At 45.5% G+C, this 21,006-nt stretch overlaps 2 protein-coding genes and 1 long non-coding RNA gene across 4 annotated transcripts in view; 1 reads left to right on the top strand and 2 right to left on the bottom strand.

The window, feature by feature from the left end:
* Positions 1-2,152, bottom strand: part of GABRB1 (gamma-aminobutyric acid type A receptor subunit beta1) — a 137,177-nt gene extending 135,025 nt beyond the window's left edge. Inside the window, exons 1-3 of the mRNA XM_075025380.1 lie at positions 2,017-2,152; positions 1,842-1,933; positions 1,669-1,736 (exon numbers count right to left, since the gene is read on the bottom strand). Coding sequence (XP_074881481.1) covers positions 1,669-1,736; positions 1,842-1,933; positions 2,017-2,102 — 246 coding nt within the window. The 5' untranslated portion in view covers positions 2,103-2,152. The remainder of the gene's footprint in view (positions 1-1,668; positions 1,737-1,841; positions 1,934-2,016) is intronic.
* Positions 2,153-17,318: 15,166 nt separating this feature from the next.
* Positions 17,319-19,971, bottom strand: LOC142037223 (uncharacterized). The gene is made up of 4 exons (XR_012652311.1): positions 19,857-19,971; positions 18,522-18,834; positions 17,916-17,973; positions 17,319-17,787 (listed from the first exon to the last, which is right to left on the bottom strand). It is a non-coding gene; the product is annotated as an uncharacterized LOC142037223 (long non-coding RNA).
* A 342-nt stretch (positions 19,972-20,313) lies between these two features.
* The window catches only part of GABRA4 (gamma-aminobutyric acid type A receptor subunit alpha4), a 38,410-nt gene continuing 37,717 nt past the window's right edge, over positions 20,314-21,006 (top strand). The window contains exons 1-2 of one of the 2 annotated variants that reach the window (XM_075041379.1): positions 20,314-20,420; positions 20,541-20,659. In XM_075041379.1, coding sequence (XP_074897480.1) covers positions 20,338-20,420; positions 20,541-20,659 — 202 coding nt within the window. In that variant the 5' untranslated portion in view covers positions 20,314-20,337. The remainder of the gene's footprint in view (positions 20,421-20,540; positions 20,660-21,006) is intronic. The other variant, XM_075041388.1, reaches the window with a different exon arrangement.

The raw sequence follows: 21,006 nt of genomic DNA, 5'->3' as shown, positions 1-21,006 counted from the left end.
CTGCATGCTGGATCCATCAAAGCTAAGCAGAAATGCTGTGAGCTGGTGCAATGCAATTAATGCCCTGTGACATTGCCACTGGAAACCATCACATCCACTCCCCTCCAAATTAACAGTATTTCAGGTGTTGAGACTTTACAAGATAAGTTCTGGACCTTTCAGAACAGTTATATTAGTGATGGTGTTTACTGTGTTTGGCTTTCCCAGGGTATACCACTTCATAGAAGCAGCAATCCTGTTACAGGGTGGTAGAAACAGTTTGGAGTTGGAATAGATTTGTTCTTTCACTGTTTTGCTAAGGTCTATGTTCTGTTTTCTCTGCCTCATCTGCACGGTCCTTACCACGTTCCTCCCTGAAAGTACAATACAGCAACAGGAACTCCAGGAGCCAAAACTTGCAAAACATTGTCTTTGTGCGTTATTAGCACTCTGCAGAGCCTGCTATGCTACACGCAATGTGACAAATCTCCTTTCCTCCCCTTTCTGCCAAGCATATTCGTAAGCAAATGTAACAGTTACACACAAACAGGAACTGTGTATATATAACAAACAACAGAAAAAAATAAATATGAAAATGAAAACAACCTCTGAAGAGATTGTTGTAATGACAACTATTGGCTAATATACCAAGGAAAAAATCCCCACTCTTGAATGAACTAATTCGGATGGGCAAATATCCCCCTTTTTTGAGTGAAATAAACTGCTGATCAGCATGCAAATGTAAGGTTTCTAGCCTCTTTTAACTAAATAGGTGTTCCCCTATGGAAAGAAAGCATCTTAGATTTTCATGAGACCAAACAAAAGAAAAAAGAGTGAGAGCAAAACGCCCACGGTGCATACTAATCCAACATGATTTTTTAAAATGTTCAAACTTGTAACTGATTTTTCATCTTCTTCTGGGAAAAGGCTGTCAAACGAGGCAAGCACTATACAGACACATTTTCGCTCTTTAAGCCTGCACGTCTATTAGCATTCCTTCCAGCAGCAGAACTGAAATCAAATACAGTATGTTTCACACCTGTAGCTAGGAGACTTTTCTGATTTTGATAGCTGGGTAGGCAACGTCCTCATGTACTTAATCTGCAATGTTGGAGTGGGGTTTTTTCCCTTGTACAAGAAAAGGCGCATTTTCTAGAAGCTCCTTTTTCTTTTCTTTTTGCGCCTTTTACTCAACACCACTAGCTTGCAAAGTGAACTAACTCTTTAAGATGAAAAAACGCACGTCTGCCCATCTGCTGCTCCAGCTCAAGAAACTCCCAACATTTCTGAAGACAGCTACGCAAAGGGCAAACCAGCGCAAGCAGAACGCAGAACCTCAAACCTGCAGCAGGTACTCTGATCCAGGCAGGGAGCGCCTCTGGAGCGCCGATTCAGGCACGCAAACACCACCTCAACCGCGCAAATAACTTTTCCGCCCAACCGCCGCCTCCTCGGCTACCTTACAGCATTCGGGGTGGCTGGGGGGCAGCCCCCTCCGCAGCCGGCCGCCCCGGCAGGTTGCAGCCCGTCCCGCCGGGGCGCTACCTCCGCACCTGCGGGGCGGCGCGCAGCTCGGCGGCCGGCAGGCGGCGCTATAGCGCGGGGGTGGAGGGGGGGGTGTCTCACTCCGGCCGGGCGCTGTGAGGAGCCGGCGGCAGCGCCCTCCGGCCCGGCCCAGCGGTCACTCACCATGTTGACTTCCGAGACCACGTCGATGCTGGCGATCTCTATCCGCATGCCCACGTCCACGGGCGGACCTGCGGGAGGGGGGTTGGGGAGGGGGGGAAGCGGGAGGCGGCGTTAGCCGGCGGGGGGCGCCCGGGGGGGCCGGGGCGCGGGTCGGGGGAGCGCGGGCGCCTCACCTCCGAAGTCGGGCCGGAGGCGGATGTCGTAGCCCTGGAGCAGCCTGTCCACCGTCTCCTTCACGTAGGACATGTTGCTGGGCCCGTCGGCGCTGCGGGAAGGAGCAGAGGCGGGTTAGGGAGGCGGCCGGGCGGCCCCGCGCCCGCGTCCCTCGGCGGCCCGGCCGGCGCTCACCTGCGCGCCGCGCACGCCACGGCCAGCACCAGCGGCAGCGACAGGGCCCGCGGGCCGTCCCGCCTCGCCCCCACCGCCCCCCTCATCCCGGCCCCGGCCGCGCCGCCGCCTCGCGGGGGAAGAGCCGCGGACTGCAACTTGGTGCGGAGCGGAGCAACAATTCCCGACAGCACGACGCATGCGCGGAGCGGGGCGCCGCGGCCCCCGGGGCGCACCTCAGCCCGCCGCGCGCCCCCGCCCCGCCCCGACCTGACCCGGACCGGACCGGACCGGATCGGATCGGATCGGACCGGGCCGGACCGGACCCCGGCCCCGCCGCGGAGGGGGGCTGAAGGCGGCGGCGGGGCAACAGGTGCCGGTGGCGGGGCGGATCGGGAGCGAGAGCCCCCGGGCTGCCGTGAGGGGCTGCCACGGGCGGGCGCGGCCGCCCTCGCGGGGGCGCGAACTTCTCGTCGAGAGAAAACGGATCATGGTGGAGGGCGAGCCGCTGAAAATTCACGCTGGCAGGCTCTGGCGTTGGCGGTAACGTAAAAGGGTATCGGCAAATTCGAAAGGAATCGCACGTTCTGGTGCGAATAGTATTTTGTCCAGCTGTGAAGGCTTAGCTGCGCGTCCATCCGTCCGTCGGCGCGCTCGCCGCTCCTCGAGCGGGTTCGTCGCTGCCGTGCAGAAGTACCTGCTGTGGCACACGCAGGAGATCCCAACAGATTTTTAGTTGTTATTTTTCAACCGAAATAATTGATCCTGCCTTCAGAAGCGGATTTTTTTTTTAAAGGCTCCGTGAATTGATGGTCTAAGGTAGCCCGACCTCTTACAAGCAGTATTACTGCTGAATAATCGGAGCCCTGTGAACAATTTATGGCTTTGCTGGTGCCGCTCTGTTCTCCTGCACAGTAGCTCAGCAGAGGTAACATTTATCCCTTTCAAATTCAACCCACCTCATCTGTGCGCTATACAGTCCTGCATGCGGTGACCTTCGGGTGCATATTTGATGGTTTTGAGGCCCCTACAGTATTTCTGAGAAATGGCAGACTTTGGTGATCCTTCCGTGGCTGAAATATGCCACGATATTTGAAAAATGCAGGAGTATTGAAACAGTTTGTGACACAAACTCTAGTGATGATTTTGAATATTTTAACAATGCATATTTCTATGCAAATTTGTCACTCTTGGAAGAAGGGGCACAACACACTTCCTGAGAGATGACCACAGGAGTCTTTCACCCTCACAGCTATTTCCTGTAACCATGACAGTACAAGTTTATGAAAATAATTATTTTATTGATGGTTTGTTACAGTATAATAAGTATTTTCATTTGGCTTTGAGGATTTTTACACTGAACATATCTTTCTTTTCCTCCTAGTTTAGTCCTTAGTTGCTGAAAAATGTGATCTCCCAGCTCAACTGAATGGTACTTTAGCATTGCTGTTTGGAAAGATTTTTTTAAATTTATTCATCATGATCAGTACATTTTAGTAGTGTTCAAGTCTAATTGATGCGGCTTGGGTATAGACTTCTAAAAAAAAATTTCCTGCCCATAGAAGTCTACCAAACAATATCTTCTAATTCAGAGTTTTATCAAACATATCCATAATAAAGTTTCCTGGTTCCTCGGAAGCACTGAATTAGGATTTTCCATGGAACTATGGAGTCCCTTTTACTTCTTGATGGCGTGCAGCATTATATCCTATAGAAAATTTTAGCTTTGTCATAAGCCATATGAAAGTCAGATATGCCTGTATGAAAGGGAGACCACTGCTTGCCAAAATCTGTCTTCAGGCATAAGTGCAGGGGTTTATTCTATATCAAGTCTTCATTCTCTGTACATTTAAGGGCAGCTTTAGTTTGGACTAGCTGTAGTCCAGTCCCTGGACTGAATGCCCATTAGTGGCTGAAATATTTTAAAGGTGCGTTTCTGAAGCTTATCATCTGGTTGGAAAAGGAAGGTGTGAGCTAAGCATGCCCTGCAGGTCTCCTGCCATTAGGGATGCCTCAGCCCAACAAGTGTACTTCCAGGGAGGGTGATGATGTTCTTCTCAGCAAGCCGGTTCCTCTGAGAGCTCTCCCAGCTGAGCCATCCTGACTTCTGCAGAGCAGCATTAGGCTTCCTCCGCTGAACATCTCAAAAATAAGACTACTGAGCTGTTGACTGTTTCCCAAAGGTGGCACGCTATGGAAGTTCAACTCCATTTTGTTCAGCTTGATCACTGGGGACATCTGGGCTCTAAACTGGGGTCTTGAAACAACTGCAAATATCCCGCTGTGTGGAGACAATACTGAAAAGGTCCCTCAGTAGTTGGAGCTTTGGGAACAAAGAGGTTTATATGGTACTTTTAATGACCATACAAGGGAGGATCTGCATGGCATTACACTGCCACATCAGGGGTGGTGAGAAGGATCCTTTTTGCCCCATGGGGTGGATGATGGGAACATGTCTGGGACATGTCTTCCATTGCTTCCAGGACTGAAAAAGGTAAACTATTAACAGAACTTCCACTCTCCCACGTGTTACCAACTGAAATGCTCAATAGTTTTACTTGCAGTTTAAGAACTTTAAATTCTGCTTTCTTTGCAGAAGATCTGTTTCTAGGAAAATAAAGCATGCTTTTTCAGGCCACCAATGCAGAAGAATCTTATCGTAATTTTGATAAAAATACTCCTTGTGACATAATTCTGGCTTTTGGCAGCTCTTTAACAACCTCTTTTACAAAGAACAGGTGATATAAAAAATGAGCGACCATGGCAAAGAGGCTAACTTTCAAAGTCCAGATACTATCACTGTCATTCACAAACATTTTCTAAAAGCTTTTGCAGGTGATGAGACATCTGGTGGTCTTATTTACAAATGTGGTTCGGACTGCAGCTGCTTCTGCAGCCAATAAACTTGATACAAAATACAGCAGTGTGTCTTTCCATCCACTCCAGGGGGGTTTGCTCACTCACTCGGGCTGAGTGAAACCTGATGGGTGCCCAACATGGCTTTTAGGCATCTTGGAATTTGCTGAGCACCCCAGAATTTAGGCACATAAGTAGATGTGCTGCTTTGCACTTTGGAAATCAGGCTGCTTAGTGCCTAAAAACTAGGAGGTTAATCTGGAGACTTTTGCCACTAGTTTTCAATATTTTTAAATAAAATAGACTTCTGCAGTGGCTTCAATTTCTGCTCTTATGATCTTTTCTTATGGTTATTTTCTCATATTTGTTGTTCAATAATCTTTTTTCTTTAAACCATAGCTAATGATAATGCCAGATTCCTTTCCCACTCATTTCTACACTATCTATGAGATAGACATACAACTTGTAAATAAGATTTTTTTAAAGTATTTTCTGAGCTGTGTTAGTGAAGGCAGATCTTTTGGGTGGGGAGTAGTTTCATCTTGATTAAGCATATATAAACACCAGTAAACTAAAACAATTGAAATCCACTAGTTCTAACACAGTAGCCATGACTTTTTTTTCATATTCTGAGGCATGTCGAATGCTTACTAGAAGCAAGACAAGTAATATAATTGCAAAGCATGATTCATAAAACCATCCTGGGCCAGTTGCATGTTCAGTTTTCACCTTCATTATGCATAAACTTTAAGGAGGGAACCTTTTTTTTACACAAATATTTCAAGTTTATTAAAGATCTTTTTTGCAATGCTCATTTTCATTTGGAATCAGAAAGTGCACACAGTACAAAGATAATGTCCTGCTCAGACAATGTTGGGTAATTAAAAAGAACACAAGATCACTGAGAAAAAGGGAAATTCTTCCTGTTTCCTGCTGGATAAGCTCATTAGGAGGGAAGACCACAACTTTTAATGAAACTGGGGGGGGGGGGGAAATTGCAAAAGTGGTGACTATGCCATCTCTCTCTAGTGATACTTTGTGCCTTCTTAAATGTGGAATGATGGAAAGTCTATCTGTGATTCTGCTCAAAACAGAGAAGGGCAGCTGTGTGCCTCACACTGTGCACTTTGTATGTGGAGGTGATGACTAAAAATACTAGTATTTGTAGTACTGACTGGTTAGAGTAATTGGAAATAGAGACTTGCAGACCCAGGATACTTGTAATGTAAGTGTCCAGCTGGACTTCCAGCAGTTTTCCAGTCAGTGGGGAGAATTATTGTGGGAACAGGTACACCAGCCACAGACCAGAAGCAGGACTGGTGTTAAGTGCGAAAGCAGCATCATTAATTAGCAAAATTGCATTCCAGAGTAACAGTGTGCACAGAAAACAGAACGGGAAACCGAGCTCAAGATTTTTGGATTATTCATTGTCAGACATCTGTGCCCCATGGGTTGCTTGGCTGTGTGGCTTTTTGTACTGCATACACCCCAGCTAAAAGAAAAATGAGAATTAGGATGGGTATACATTTTTTCTTACTTGGCACTGAGAAGGTGACATTTTGCATTAACTATACTGTTAAGATATATTCAAAATTTTAGATGAAATTTTCAACTTTGTAAAAATTAAGCTAAATGGTTGGGTTTGAAAGCTATGAAATGAAACCTAGGAACTGTGAAATTACTACCTTTGCAGGTAAAAACCACACCCTGTTAATATTTATTCTTAGAGAAAGGAGGCAGGTAACAAAATAGGTCACCTATTTCATCTGCTTAGTGATAATGCTATTGTCATTTTATACCTACAGTATTCCCTTGAGTCAAATACAGCTTGTGAGCAGTCGTCTTGGATGGCAGGAAACGGCAAGCTGGAGATGCTTTTAGTGTGCTTTGGGGATTTCAGTGCAGTGGGAAAGCTGTGCAAGCGATTGAGAAGAGCTGTGGAGTGACACGCTAAACTTGCGCTTTATTCTGGGATCTGTAGACACTCTGATGCTCCCCTGCACTGAAGAGAGCACCTCACCCTCCCAACCATTTCCCTTTCTTTTGGGTCTCTCAGTAAGCCTCCACACCCTCGCCCTTCCCTTAGGAAATAAAAAAGGTACAGCTCAAAACTCATGCCCTCTTTGTGCGCCATTTTTATCCCTCTTTTTATATGCTGTAAAGGTCAATTAAGATCTTAGTGCAGGTTCTACTTTCTTTTAAGAGCCTGTAAAACACTTAGTGCTTGGAAAGAATTAATAGTAAATATCAAAACTGTGAATTGAAGTTATTCACCTTTAATAATCAAAGTGAGAAGAGAATACATAGTAAGAGCTATAGGATTCTTTTTGTCCTATAATATCTACAGCCAGCATAATTTAGTGAGTCTTTAATCATGTCAGATAAACATCTGTAACACTCATTTGTAATACCTTTTTAGATCTCCCAGCCTTGTGTCTACACTGCTCGTCCAACATCCTTTCTTAACATTACAGAATTTGCTTCCTCTCGAGGCGTGCAAGTCCAGCACTGCACCCCCCCCCCCCCCCCCCCCCCGGCAATACACTTCCTGTGCCTCCCTCCTCGCTACTTGTGGGAAGCAACTCTGTTGACCTTCCAAGTCCTTCATCCCAGGTGTGGGAGACTCACAAGCTCTTTCTCCCTCTGATGCTAGCTCAAGAGAAGTAGCAGAGGCTGAAGATTCAAGATCTTTGTGCCAGATACTATAGAGATTATCAAAAAAGGCAAACCTGGCTTCAGAGAACAAACCATCCAGGATAAGTTAGGAAGACATTCAACAAGTGTTGAGACAGACATGAAGAATGTGAAGGCAGCAGTTAGTCTGTATGCATTTCTATAATTTATTGGCCTCCGTGGGCATATTAACTACAAGGAGCCAGTAGTCTTAAGTGTTGCTGACAAAAGAAAGGCAGTTGTAGACAGCAGTGCAGAGATTGGTTTTAAGGAGATGATACTTAAAGAACAGAGATGTATAAAGTGTGATATTGTTATGAGTCCTGTTAAAAGGTGTTTCAGGTACTTCCTTTTATACAGTTCCTAAAAACTGAGGTTTGTCAGTGCAGGTGAGATGTCAGAAGCAGGACAGAAAGAGTTAATACCTGATGTATTATTCTGTAGAAATGAAGCACACATATACCTTTCCATTGCAAGCAGCTCCCTTGATTTTACAGGCTGATGCATACAATGGCAAGTTGCATAAATATTTGTAGGATTGAGACCTTTGCTTCTATGCTTTTTAGGCCTAGTCCTGTCTTTATTTGTATGGGGGGTTTTTTTTGGTATAAGAAATGAAACACTGATACTGGAATGGCCCAGAAATTATTTTTCTGATAAATGGAGTTCATTTTCTCCAGCTTTGCCTTTTCATTGTTTTCTGAAGTAGCTCACTGCAAAACCCTATTTAAATTGTCAGGTTAAATAAGTCCTTTTAAAAGTAGTGAGCAGAGAAATACGAGTAGTAGTCTCATACTCAGAAGTATTTTACCACACTGAGCCACTAGAATGCAATGTGTCTCTTTGTCCCATTTCAGTGATGTGATGCACTTGCTATGTACGCTTATGAATCTGTGAGTCACGTATATAAGAGCCTAGCTTGTTTGCTTCTAGCAATAAAGAATCAGAATGGCTGAATTCAGTCACACAAGCAACTTTTCTGGGGATATTTTCACATAAGTGTGTTGATCAAACCATTCCTTCATCAAGAAGAAAGAAAATACTTAATCAAAATGAACTTTTCATTGAGAAAAGATAGATTTCTGCATTATTTACTCTCAAGAAATTTCAAATTAAAAGATACGCCTTTCAAAGCCCTGAGCAACCTGATTATCTTTGAGGTTAGTGCAGCTCAGAGCAGGAGCTGAACTTGGCTCTGCAGTTGAGCAGGAGGTAGGCTAGATAACTTCCCCTTCCAATTTTAAGTATTTTGTGATTTTGTTACTCTAAGGGGTGTTAACATCGCTTTCTGCCTCTACGTATGGTTTGCAGTTCTTCCATGGAAACCATAGTTCCAGTTCCTTTGTTAATCTCCAGTAACCCCTGCTTATTTGCTGTGTTATGTTGCTGGGGAGATTGAAGGTCCTAATTAGTTTTTCCTCAAAACTATTTTTACATTAAAAGTTTTGGGGTTTTGACTTAAGTCTGATTTGGGATGAAAACTGGTGCTGAACATGGGCCTTCTCCGTTGGCCAGGGCTTCCAGTTTTAAAATTAGATCTACCTGAAAGTATCCTTAGTGCATTGGAGACCCAGCCTCCAAATCACATACTGCTCAAACAGCTAAGTTCAGCAAGAAAAGAAACAGACATTTTGGTTGAGAGTGAATAGTACTTGTTTTTTAAGAGGTTGTACCTGTATATGGTAAGACCCTAAAGAGTAAAAGCTAGAGCAGAGCCAAGAACAGTCACTGCAAATAGAAATGGTTCTTTATCCTCTTGCTGTTGCACCTGCCTCCCGAAAGGTAGGAATTTTGTATTTCCACTCATTATCAAGGTTGTCTGCTGCCTCCAAGGACAAAGGTGACAAGAAGGAAAAATTTGCATTATATTTCAAGAATATATTTACAAAATATTTCACCTCTCACATTTAAAAGTGAGTATTAGAAAAGCAGCAAAATATAACAATAAAAGCTGCCAGACTGAAAACTTAGAGGCTGATTTCTTTGCTGATGGCAAATTCCTCTGGAATTCTGTTGAGTAGATTTACAGCCATGAAAATGACAGCATTAGATATGTATCGCCATGTATAGTCATACCTACGCTGGGAGAAAACAAAGTGGGCATGATTTTAACAAATGCAGTAGTCCTACACAACAGCTGCTTGCACACTCCTTTCTTGTCTCAGGAGCACATTTGATGAGCGAGATAGATGCTTCTTGCTTGCTGAAATAAAGAGCACATGTGAATCTCTTCAGCTGGGAGTCACTTTGTCAACAGGGAGGTGTAAGACAACAAGTAATTTTACTTATCTCTTTAACTGATGCAGGAGTGCAGGTCTAAAATCCATGATTTATATATGTCGTGTGGGCTGGCAGCAGTCACTGGAAGCGGTCCATAAACTGAGAAATAGATTACGCCCTGTCATTTGTGCTGTTTTTAGCTAGTTGAAAAAAACCCCCTAAAATAAAGGCTAAAGTAAGTGCAAAGATAAGAATTGGAAGAAAAAAGAAATTGAACACAAAGAAAGAGAACTGGTAAAGATGTGAGATAGAGGTTCCTCAGCCAGATCACAAAACTGGGATGCTAGTAGTTTTTTAGCCCCTGTTCGTGTCTCTTCCCACTGCAGTGGTGGGCACAGGGGCACAGAGGCTCTCGCAGGGATAACTGCTCTGAGAAAAAGCCTGCAGGAGGGATGGCTGAACAACAGGGGGTATTGATTTATTTGCTGTTCATGCATTTTGGAAAAGACCGAACTGCTTGTGGCTGCCTTCAAACCTACCTCAGATGGCAAAACCATCCCGACTCCTATTTTAGGGCAATCAGCAGAACTTGAATGCTCAAGAAGCAGTAAAGAGTGAGATAAGGGGTGAGGAAGCATCCCCTTGTTCACCCGAGCAGTGGCAAGCATTTGTGTGATGTCAACAATATTACCTTCAGATATTTTCTAATACCATCTCTGAACACAAGTGAAAGAGGTTGAAAGAAGACTTAGTTTCATGGGCAGAAGATGCCAAAAGAAGAAATATCAAGAATATACTTAATTTTATAATTTGGAAGCATTTCCCTCTCATCTCTTCCTACTGTAAGGGATGATTTTTGGATCCTTCTCATGAGTTAACTTCTCACTTCTTAACCTCTCTGTTGTGTCTTCCTTTGTCTTTCCAAGTTTCTCCTTAAGTGACTTGTTCCTCGGTTCAGAGAGTTTCTCTCCCTTCGCCTAGCACACTGAGGCTTAAATTTTACTTCAGCTTCTGGACATTATCAAGGTTCTCATTTCAGAAAATCTGCAAAACGTGTTTCAGTATTGTCTCTGTGTTAGACCAGTCTGAGGGGCCGGCCACAGGAGTGGCAGCCAAGTCAAATTCCTGTCCACCCCCCTTTGATGAAGGCAAAATGTTGCCTGCCTGCCTATCAGATGGGGAACGGAGGAATTAGAATATTTGTATAATAGGATAAAAACAACAACAATGAGGCTATAAGAAAACGAAGTACTTTAAATATAGAGAAAACCCCAACACCATAGTAAATTGGGAACTCGGAGTGAAAAATGCTTTCTGGTTCTGATCCAGAATCCCCAGGGTGAGTGGCAGGTTTTTAGTTTACTTCAGTGAATTTTGGAACAGGACCTAAATGACCCTGGTGTCTAAATCATACATAAGTCAGGATAGATTTGTACTTCATCTTTTTGGGCTGTGAGCTGAACCGTACAGCAGGGAAAAGAGCATGTATTGCTCTGGAGTAATAAGACAGGGAAGACACAGGTGGTTTTCCATGAGAAAAGAAAGAGCGCTTGTGAATGCAGACCTCATCCATCCTGTTAAAACCATTCATCTTGTGAAGTCTGCCTCCTGGAATTGCGTATTTGTCTCTGTAAAATATTCAGCTTCCTTCTTGTCCCCTGGGTTTTCCACCCACTCATTTTCACCATCAGCAGTGGAAGTCCTTCATTTCTCATGTCTAGTGGGCTAAGAGGTCAGGGAGGTGACTGTGGAGGCCTGTTCATATAGACAGTGTGTTGGCTAAGGGGTGTTTATTTCTCAGATGGTGTTAATCTCATGTACTCTGAAGCCTGTGTCCAGCAGAGAAATATTTAGAAAGCTGATTATGTATTAAACATCCAAAATGAGACACAAAGTCGACAAAATGTCTAAACTAACAAGGACATGAGTACTGGTTAAATACTGACCTATTTGATAATAATACTTAGTATTTATGTACTTTACATTTTTAAGCCACTGTGTGCATTTGAACTAATTAATACCTTCAGATATCCCTGCAATATAGGTAAGCCTCCTCTAAAATTACAGAACAGGAAATTCAGACACAGGGGTCTGGGGATCAAAATTTTAAATGCAGATTTGGGTATTTGGCCTCCACAAAATCTGGGTCACTCTTACATATAAAAGCCTTCGTATATGTTCATGCACTTATTATTAGCTACACTTGTTGAGAAGTTTTGGCCTAAATGACTTAACTACGGTCACAGAAATCAGTGGCAGAGCTGGGAAAGGAACTGAAGACTGCATTTTCTTTAAAGGTAAAAAGCAACAGAACCATAAAACGATTTCTGGTTTTAAGTGTGTTATGCTTTGTGAATTTTATAATTACAATAGTGAATTTATTTTACTTCATTTCATGCTATTCTTGAAAAATTGATTCTAGTGCATAAGACGAGATGCTGCAGCTGCACTGGAACAACTCCATGGTGTATTCAGACTAGTACCCTCTGTGACTGTGACCAAAAGGTTATATTTCTACTGCTGCAGAATACTTAGAGTGGACTTGTCACTGTATATCAATTATCTGTTGATCCATCTGTTGATCCATACACTTAGGTAAAAGCAAAAGGGTATTGTACTTCATCAGTTATTTTACTTCTTTCACTCAGTATAAGAGTAGACTACCCTTGCTTCATAAGAAATACTCCAAGGATAAGAAGTACTCCAGGAAGATTGAAAAGGGTGAGGATCTCCTCAGAGGCCTGAGCTACCTGATCTAACTTTGAGGTTGGCTATGCTTTGAGCGGTGATTGGACCAATGACTTCCAAAAGTCCCCTCCAAGCTGAATCACACTGCAGAGTTTCCCTTTGATGAAACCATTGTGTGGGAAGGAGAAGAGACTATACAGTGGAGAGCCCGAACTGTGCGAGAGAAGAGCTAGCTCCCCATATAGTTGTAGAAAGGGATTATCTTCCTCTTGCTTACCACCGAGGACACACATCTCCTACTAGGATACCACTTGTAAGATACTGTGATGGGTTGACCCTGGCTAGACTCTCTGGGTAAGTACTGGAGCAGATCTGGAAACTAGTTATTAAAAGTAGTTAACAAGATACCTTATCTTGCCAAATGGTCTCAGCTGCCATTGCTGTCAGTGGGAGGGAACAGTGCACTATGCTTCCCAAGCAGTTCTCAGCAAATTATATTCAGGGATGCCTTAAATGACTTCACAAAATGCTAAAGTACCACCAGATGCTTCTTACTTTTCTCTTTTCCACCTGCTCATTTTGTCAGTGTTTTCTGGGCCTGATGCCTCTGTATCAATGCCTGTAAGACAAAACCAGTCCTCTTGCGCTGCCCACTGCTGCTACAGCAGCCTTTCTTTTCTGGTGATATGAAAATTCCTCTCAGTAACTTTTTGAGATGTGAGTAATGCCACTCCATGCAACAACCACCAGATGGTAATGAAGAGCAGACTGGTTGTGTGTCTTCTGTAGATTAAGTGTATTACCACAATGGCAATTTTTGCCTTTGCAAGCAGAGCTTGCAAGTACAGCTCTAAATGCCAATTTGCTCAGCTGTTTACCGACCCCTGGGCCACTACAAAAGTCTGCTTGGCAGCTCTATTTGCATAAAAAAATCGTTCTGTTTGTTTTTATACTAAGACATTTTAAAGGGAATATTTTCTACCTAACACATGAATGCTGATATTATTATTTAGTACGGAGATGTTACCATTACATGGAAAGTTTTGACTGTAGTGGGTGTACAACTATACAAGCTGTCCCCTGTAAGAAGTTAGATGCAGAACACCTTTAGGTGGCTGTATGCCTTGCTCCTTCTGAAGCCATAGTATTTCTTAAAATGTCATGACAGAAAGGATATCTCTCTTCCAAGTAGAAAGAAAGGTCTCTCTGTTAATGTTGTGTGCTTGACATTAGCAAAGAGAGCAGTGGTGGGAAGTGAACCAAACCAAAGCAAACTGTTTCTTCTTAACTGAACATCATTGTCAGTGCAGAGGCGGTGCTGAGCATGGCTCACCAACCCCCCAGCACGGCAACCTGAGGGAAGAGCAGCATAAACAGAGCCTCATCAGTACTGCTAGCCCCACAGTTTTGAGAATCAGAAGTCAGCCCTACAGGGGTCATGAGATTCAGAAGTCCCAGTTTTACTTATCTGCATGCAGGATTTTGAGTTCTTTATGCAGTGCCTTGTAAAACACCTAGGTCAAATTTTGGGGTTTTTCTCCCCCATTTACAATCCAGAGACTTTGCAACTCTCCCTCTCTCTCTTTTAAAGAAAAATAAGGCTCCTCCTGCCTTTGAAAGACCTGGGCAAGCCAAGCACCATGAAGGCAGCGGGAAAATCACTAGAGTTGATGATGCCAATGGCTTCACTGTGAGTCAGGAGACAGACCTATGGCTCCCATGGCGTATTTAACTCATTCCCCAGGCCTCTGCCCCATGACTCATACACTTCTGGGATTAATAAACATGTAATGACGGGGAACATGAAGCCTTCCAGGGAGGCAGTTTGTTGGTGCTTCTGCTCTCCTGTTCCTCTGGGAGCAGGGGCCAGCAGTGGGATGCAGCTGTCTTAAAACTAGCTGGCAGAGTGGGAGGCTCTGCCTGAAAGCGGGAACCTGAAGGAGACAGCAAGTGGGAACACCCAGCCTTCCTCCCCTCTCCTTCTGAGCCACGGCAGCCCCCACGAGCTGCCCCTGCCTCAGCCCCCTGCCCCTCTCTTCAGTCTGCCTGCCGCCTCTGAAAGCTGCAGGTTTGCTACTGTTGCTCAGGGCAACCAAAATTTTTGACACATACTGCATTAAACTTGGCAGCCCTGATGGGAAGGTAGGGTACAGGGCAGTGGCTTCCCAGGTTTCTCCCCACAACCCTGGCTGCCATGTCCTTCACCTCGATGAAGCAGAGACAGCCTTGTACTGCTTTTAGAAAAATCTCTATTCCCCCCTGCATGAAGAGATCTTCTTACCATATTTTTCTGGGGATGCCCATTTTAGAGATGGAAATCAGGAGATCTGCTTTATTCCTCGCTCTGCCACTGAGGAGGTGACCGTGACCTGCCCTGATGGCCCCTGCATCTCTAGGCTCCTGCTGCAGATGTGACATGGGTCAGTGACATGCCTGATTACATGAGTGTGTGTGCTGGGGAAGCAGCAGGGTTAGATGAGAAATGAGAGATGGAGGCATAGGAATTCTCTAACGATTTCTTGCTGAGAACACTTTTTGCCCCAAATTGGCAGTTCCTGCAGTGAGTGCTTCCACAAACATGTTTCCATTGCAGTGTGTAGAGTAGCGGTCCCCTTAAATATGAAGCTCACAGTTTACCTCCTTAAACATCCATGTGTCAATCACTAGAAGAATCCACATAAATCCTATTGCAATCAGTAATAGCAATATATATATATGTGTGTGTATATATATATATTTGGTACTCAAAGGATTTTCTAGCCTTTTTCCAAGCAATCAAGGACATGTGTGTTAAAATAACCATGGTACTGTAGAACAGTCTTGTAAATACCATATGTCAGAGGAAAAAATACACGGCTAAATGCATGTCGGCATCAGTTCCTGCAGTTTCGTAGGAGTTCTGGCCATGGAAGTGAAGCAAAGCTGGACCAGCGGAAGGTTCAGTTCTACACAGAGCTTATGCTGTGCCTTGAAAGGACTGCTGAGGTGGTGATTAGTGAACTGACCTGGGACACAGCAGACTGGAATTAAGCTCCTGTTCTGGTGCAGTTTTCTTACATGGTGTTATGGTGTTGCATTGTCACTTTTTTTGCATCTCAGTTCCCAGCAAAACTTTCTTGTGTCCAATCCTTAGTTAGTCTTATCTATCTAGATTGTAAATTCTGGAGAGAAAGAAATGCACCTGGTCACACACTAGCTACAATGCATGCAATGGGATCCTTCTAAAACTGGAGGTAACAACTTTGTGATCAGATACTGAAATGAGAAGCTGGAAAGAAAACTACTAGAACTACAGCAGGGGGGAAAAGCTGGACTGGAAGAAGAGCCAGAAAGAGCTTAAGCATCTGCTCCCACAGCAGAACTGAAATTGCAATCAATAGACTCAAAATCCAGACTCCTTAAACATAAGCACTTCCCTAGAGGTGCAATCAAGGCCCACAGTATCCTCATGTCCCCACTGATTAAAAACTCTTCCCTGAACAGGTAGTTCAGGGTTCTCCTGAGCTCCAGATCAAAGTCTTGATAAAACCAAGGACAGGTGGGTTTTTTTTTGTAGGTTCCCACGATCTCTTTAATGTGTGTGGATGCAGGAGAGGAGGGGAGTGAAAGACCCCTTGCACACTTGAGGAGGTGCAAGGACGGGAGTGAAAGACCCTCTAATTAGCTGTACAGAAAACGTATTCATATCTTTTCTTGGTCATCTACCAAAAATGGGATTGGGGTATACCTTTTCCAAAGAGTGGATATTCAACCCCTGACCTTTAAAAAGGATGTATGTGAAGACAAGCCATTTGATCAAGACTGTAAGAAACTCTATTGATACGGGCATAAACTGTAAAAAGTCCAAGAAATCAATGACTTAGCTATTCAGGTAAAGAAACATTTAGGTGCTTGGCAGTGACCCCAGTTTTATCTCCTCTTTTCTAAGTGTTAGAGGCTTTTAACTATGCAATATATAGTTGGGCAATAAAGATTTTCGCAGTCTTTTCCATATAAGCTTCTCTATCTTCATGGGTTTGATGCCAGGACTATATCAGGTCAAAATCAGCTGAATAATCAAATCTGCTGGGGAAAAGGATGTAACCTATAATTTACCTATATAACCCGTTTGTTGGTGGAGGCTATAGTTTACCAAAAAAAAAAAAAAAATTGAAAGGTTAGATAATGCCTTCCACAAGAAAAGTACCAGCTTCCTTTTTCTTTGCACTTAATCTGATGGTAAAGTAGAAGTGAGAAGAGTGATGAAAAACTTTTCTGCTTCTCTGTGTGTTGTGATAAATAAAAAATGATCAAGCTATACTTGAAGATTCATAGCTTTCAATAAAACTGCTTTTGAGGCTTGGCCAGAATGTCTGCTTCATAAAAAATTATTAGGAGGATACATCAGCATAGGGGCAGTAAAAAAAAAAAAAGTATTTAATATATTCAAGTGCTTTCTGAGCATATGGAGCTGGGCAAAAATAGTCCCCTTCTTACAATAGTCCACGATGGGTGAGATTTCTTTGGAGAAATCTTGGAAGAATTGGTGGTAAAAGCTGGAGAAGCTGAGAAAACACCGAATTCAGCAAACATTTTTAGGCACCATCAATCCAGCCTGTGACCACTAAATCCTTCTTGGAGTCATCAAGTTCTTTTAGAGACATGATATAACCCAGAAATTCTTTGAAGTGATCAAAGACCATTTGAAGCAGTATTTTTAAAATCAGCATACATCTGCTGGTGACAAAGAAACACCCTGGGAGTTAATGTATGTGTCTATGCTACAAATACATTACAAAGGAATAAAGAATATCTCTTAAGATGCAATTCAAAAAATGTTGAAATTAGCCAGGGCAATGCATATATCATAAGGTATAAACAAGTACTCAGAGGTGATATATCTGGCTTACAGGACTGTTTATTGTTATTTTCAACTGATTTATGTTTCCTTCAAGCCTAGTTTTGTAAAAGTTTCAGCAATATACAAATGACACAGTTTTTCAGATACCAAGGACAACAATCTGGTTTTGGTATTAATCTTACTGAGTTCTTGATAGTCACTGCTGGATCTAAGGGAGGTATTAACCACTGATAAATTTGAGAAGTGTTAGAATTCATTTTCTTGATTTAGAGAAAGTGATTTCTCATTTAGTTTTAGCACTTGTAGGGAGTAAATGCACCCAGATGTCACCTGGATCCTACATCAATACAACCTGCGGCAGGGAGGGTGTGACAGAAGGGCACTATGTCTACCTTTTCTTAGAAAAAACAACATGAGCATCTTCTCAGAAGCCGTGAGTACTTCTCGCCTGGTGCCCTGGCATGGCATGTCCACACATCTTTCAACTTGATGTTACCTTTACTGAAGTACCTGTACTGAAGAGACAAAAGGAATCAATAATATTATTCTTTGTTCTAAAGAACCTGGGAATCATTCAAAGACCAGCTCAGTTCCTAAAATTGCTGGAAAAAGGGATAATGGAGTGAGTTTCTTTGATTTTTACCTGTAGCAGAACTACTGGACGTACAGCATCCAAGTTCCTTATGACTCCAGGCATGGATCTGAGAGGGGGTTGTGATAACATTTCTCAGGACATTGATGTGGGGAGATCATTACCGGTGAATACCACTTGACTTTTCTATTTCAGTTCGCACAGGTGTCTATACATATGCAGAAGGTAATAAGACAATCTAAACCCAAGGGTGTCCCCAGCTCTGCCAGGGTGTTGCTGGCTTTCTTCCACAGCAGCTGCTAGAAGTGGCAGTGCTTGTAGAGCTGTGGTTTGCTCTGTGACTAGCCGGCAGGATTCTTCCCAGTTCTCAATTACCATCTATTCCCCTTGCTTCAGTTTTGTGAGTTTGGCTTCTGCCAGCAAAGTTTTTCTGAGGTATCCCTAGATCAGATAACCTTAGTTAGAAATACTTTCAGTGTTCTGCAACAAGGGGTTACTTTTCTTGCAAGGGACAGAAAAACTAGAGACTCTCTTTACTGGAGGCCAATTCTATGTATCCCTTTGGCATAGTCCATGCTACAGCAGAACACTGGTCCAGAAAAACAAATTACATCACTTTATAGATCAAAAGTGGCTGATTAACCCAGGCAAACTTACCTGATGTGGTGAAATTAGACTCCCAAAGAGCTGCTGATCTATCCTTCTGTCATTCCTGATCAGATTGCTAAGGGAGCCAGGGCAGTGGACTCTTGCTGGCGTGCTGGTTTTCACCTGTGTGTGGAGTTAAACAGGCTGCTCCCAGAGCCTCGTCACAGGAGCCGAAGTGACCTTGGCATGACATCCTACCGTCTGCGTTGTCCAGGCTTGTAAATACCGCACGGAGCACACGTGCTGTCCATAGGCAGGCTGCCCGCTCTGGGAGGTTTCAGCGGAGCATTTGTCATTCCAGTAAAGCAGTCAGATCAGGATCCTGTAAGGCAGTCAGGAGATGAGGATCCTGTCAAAATCTCAGTAAGCCGACTAGTAATCTGCAGAGGCCTAAATTGGGCTTTTAAAATTGAAAGCAGAACTGACTGCCTAGACAGAGTTTTTTGAAAGATAAACAGCATCAGCAAGCTAAATGGATTTCAAGCACAGCTTTAATTGTTTTTCAAAGGAATCAGCAAAGGGCACCCTAGCTGGAATAAGCTCTGAAGTACCATCAGGAAGATTTCAAGTGTACAGTAGTTTTGAAGATAATCAGGCATTTTGGAGCTTGGGGATGCTGTAGCAAGTAATGAATAAAGCCTTTTTATGTCAGCATTGACAGTACTGTAGTCTTGGAGTCAATTGCAATACCTGCTCTATGTGCTCCTGCACAATGAACTTCGCCATCCTCATTAGAACTGACATGCACGCTGATTTCCAAACCTAAACAGTTGTCCCTGCAGCACGCTTGATCAGAAGAACAAGTTGTTTATTGCCAATACCTATTGTGTGGGGGACGCCCCCCCCTTCCCTTCCCTTCTTTTCCCCCTCTCTTCCCTTCCGCACCCAACTATCCCAATAGCCCGTGACAGACTAGCAACACTTCTGAGTGGATTTTACTGTAATTGTTGCAGAATCCCTTGGACCTCGCATAATGGAAATTATTTGGGTCACCAAATCTTGCTTCCTAATTATAGGAATGAAAAGAAAAAAAGACAGAATGTGAAACCATTCCCTTATTCTGGCATTTCTGCTTTTAGAAACCCGGGATAACCCACTCGCTCCCATCCGTTTCGGCTGCGCTCTGTTTTAACCTTGAAGTCAGAGCCGGCTTTCCTCTCCTCTCCTCTCCCCCCCAGCTCCTCTCACGCCGGAGCGGAGGGACCCACCCGCTCCCAAACCCTCCTCGCTGGGGAACTGATCGCTTCCCGCCCCCCCCCCGGTTTAGCGTGTGTGTGTGTGTGTGGTGCGCGTCCCCCTCCCCTCCGTGGGGAGCAGAGATGGTTGGGACGAAGGGAGGCTCACCCGCCGCGGTCGCCACCGCCACGCTCCCGGCCACCCTCCCCGCACAAGCACCCCCCGCGGCCGCACCCCCGCCGGCAGCCCACGGGCGGGCCGGTGGGTTTCGGGCTGCGGCGGGGGAGAGCGGGGCGGGGCGGAGCGGAGCGCGGGGCCGCGGGCGGGGCGGGGCGGAGGTGGGGGGGGCAGGAGGAGGAGGAGGAGGAGGAGGAGGGCGAGCGGGGCGGGGGACGGACCGGCGGGGACCGGCGCCTGTTGCCCCGAGAGAGTTAACGGTGCGGGGAAAGTCGCCTCTCCTCCGTCCGGGCCGGGCGCCTGGCAACCGGGGCGCCGCGCATGTAGGGCCACCGGGGGCTGCCGCCGTCGCCGCGCCCCCCCCCCCTCTCTCCCCTCCCCCCCGCCCCGCCGCCGGGCCCCGCGTCCCCCTCCCCTCCCCGCCCCGGACAAGGCGTTTAACGTGCCCAGGCGTGAAGTATGGCATGCAAAGATGGTTTCTGCCAAGGAGCCAGCCATCGCCATGTCCTCGGGTCTCTCCATCGCCCTCCTGCACTGCCTGTGCCTGGCGACGTGGTGAGTACCCCGGACGGTCTGCGGGGGGGGGGGTCCGGGGCCCGGGGCGGCCGGTCCCGGTGCCGCTGCCCCCGCGGGCTCCCGGCGGCTCCGCTCACCCCTTCCCTCTTTGCCTCGTAGTCTCACCGGGCCGCCGGGGCAGGGCAAAAAAGAGGAGAAATTGTGGCCGGAGAATTTCACCAGCATCCTGAACAGCCTCCTGGATGGCTATGACAACCGGCTGCGACCGGGATTCGGGGGTACGGTGGCGGTGCGGGGCCGGGGGGGGGGGAAAGAGCGCCGGGCAGGGGCGGGGGGCACAGCGCTTGCCGATCGTACCGACCCGTGACCGACCGAAAACCCGTGTGGCGTGTCCCACCTGCCCCCCCCTCCCCCGGCCTGGGGTCCGAGCGCTCCCGGGAGGGAGGGAAGGGCCGGCGGCGAGGCAGCGCCTGGCCCCGAAAGCTCCGTGGGGGTCCCCAGTAACCCCGGCCGTGGGGGTCCCGCTGGGGCGGTCCCGGGCTCAGCCCCCGCTCCGCTGCTCTGCCCACACCCTGGGCTCGGGCTGCTGCTGCTGCTGTTGCGCTGGAACATAAAGAGCCCTGAA

The sequence above is a fragment of the Buteo buteo genome, chromosome 1 (genome assembly GCF_964188355.1).
Source record: "Buteo buteo chromosome 1, bButBut1.hap1.1, whole genome shotgun sequence".
NCBI lineage: Eukaryota > Metazoa > Chordata > Aves > Accipitriformes > Accipitridae > Buteo > Buteo buteo.
Note: the sequence above shows the minus strand (reverse complement) of the source record. Positions and strands in the feature narration are given on the sequence as shown.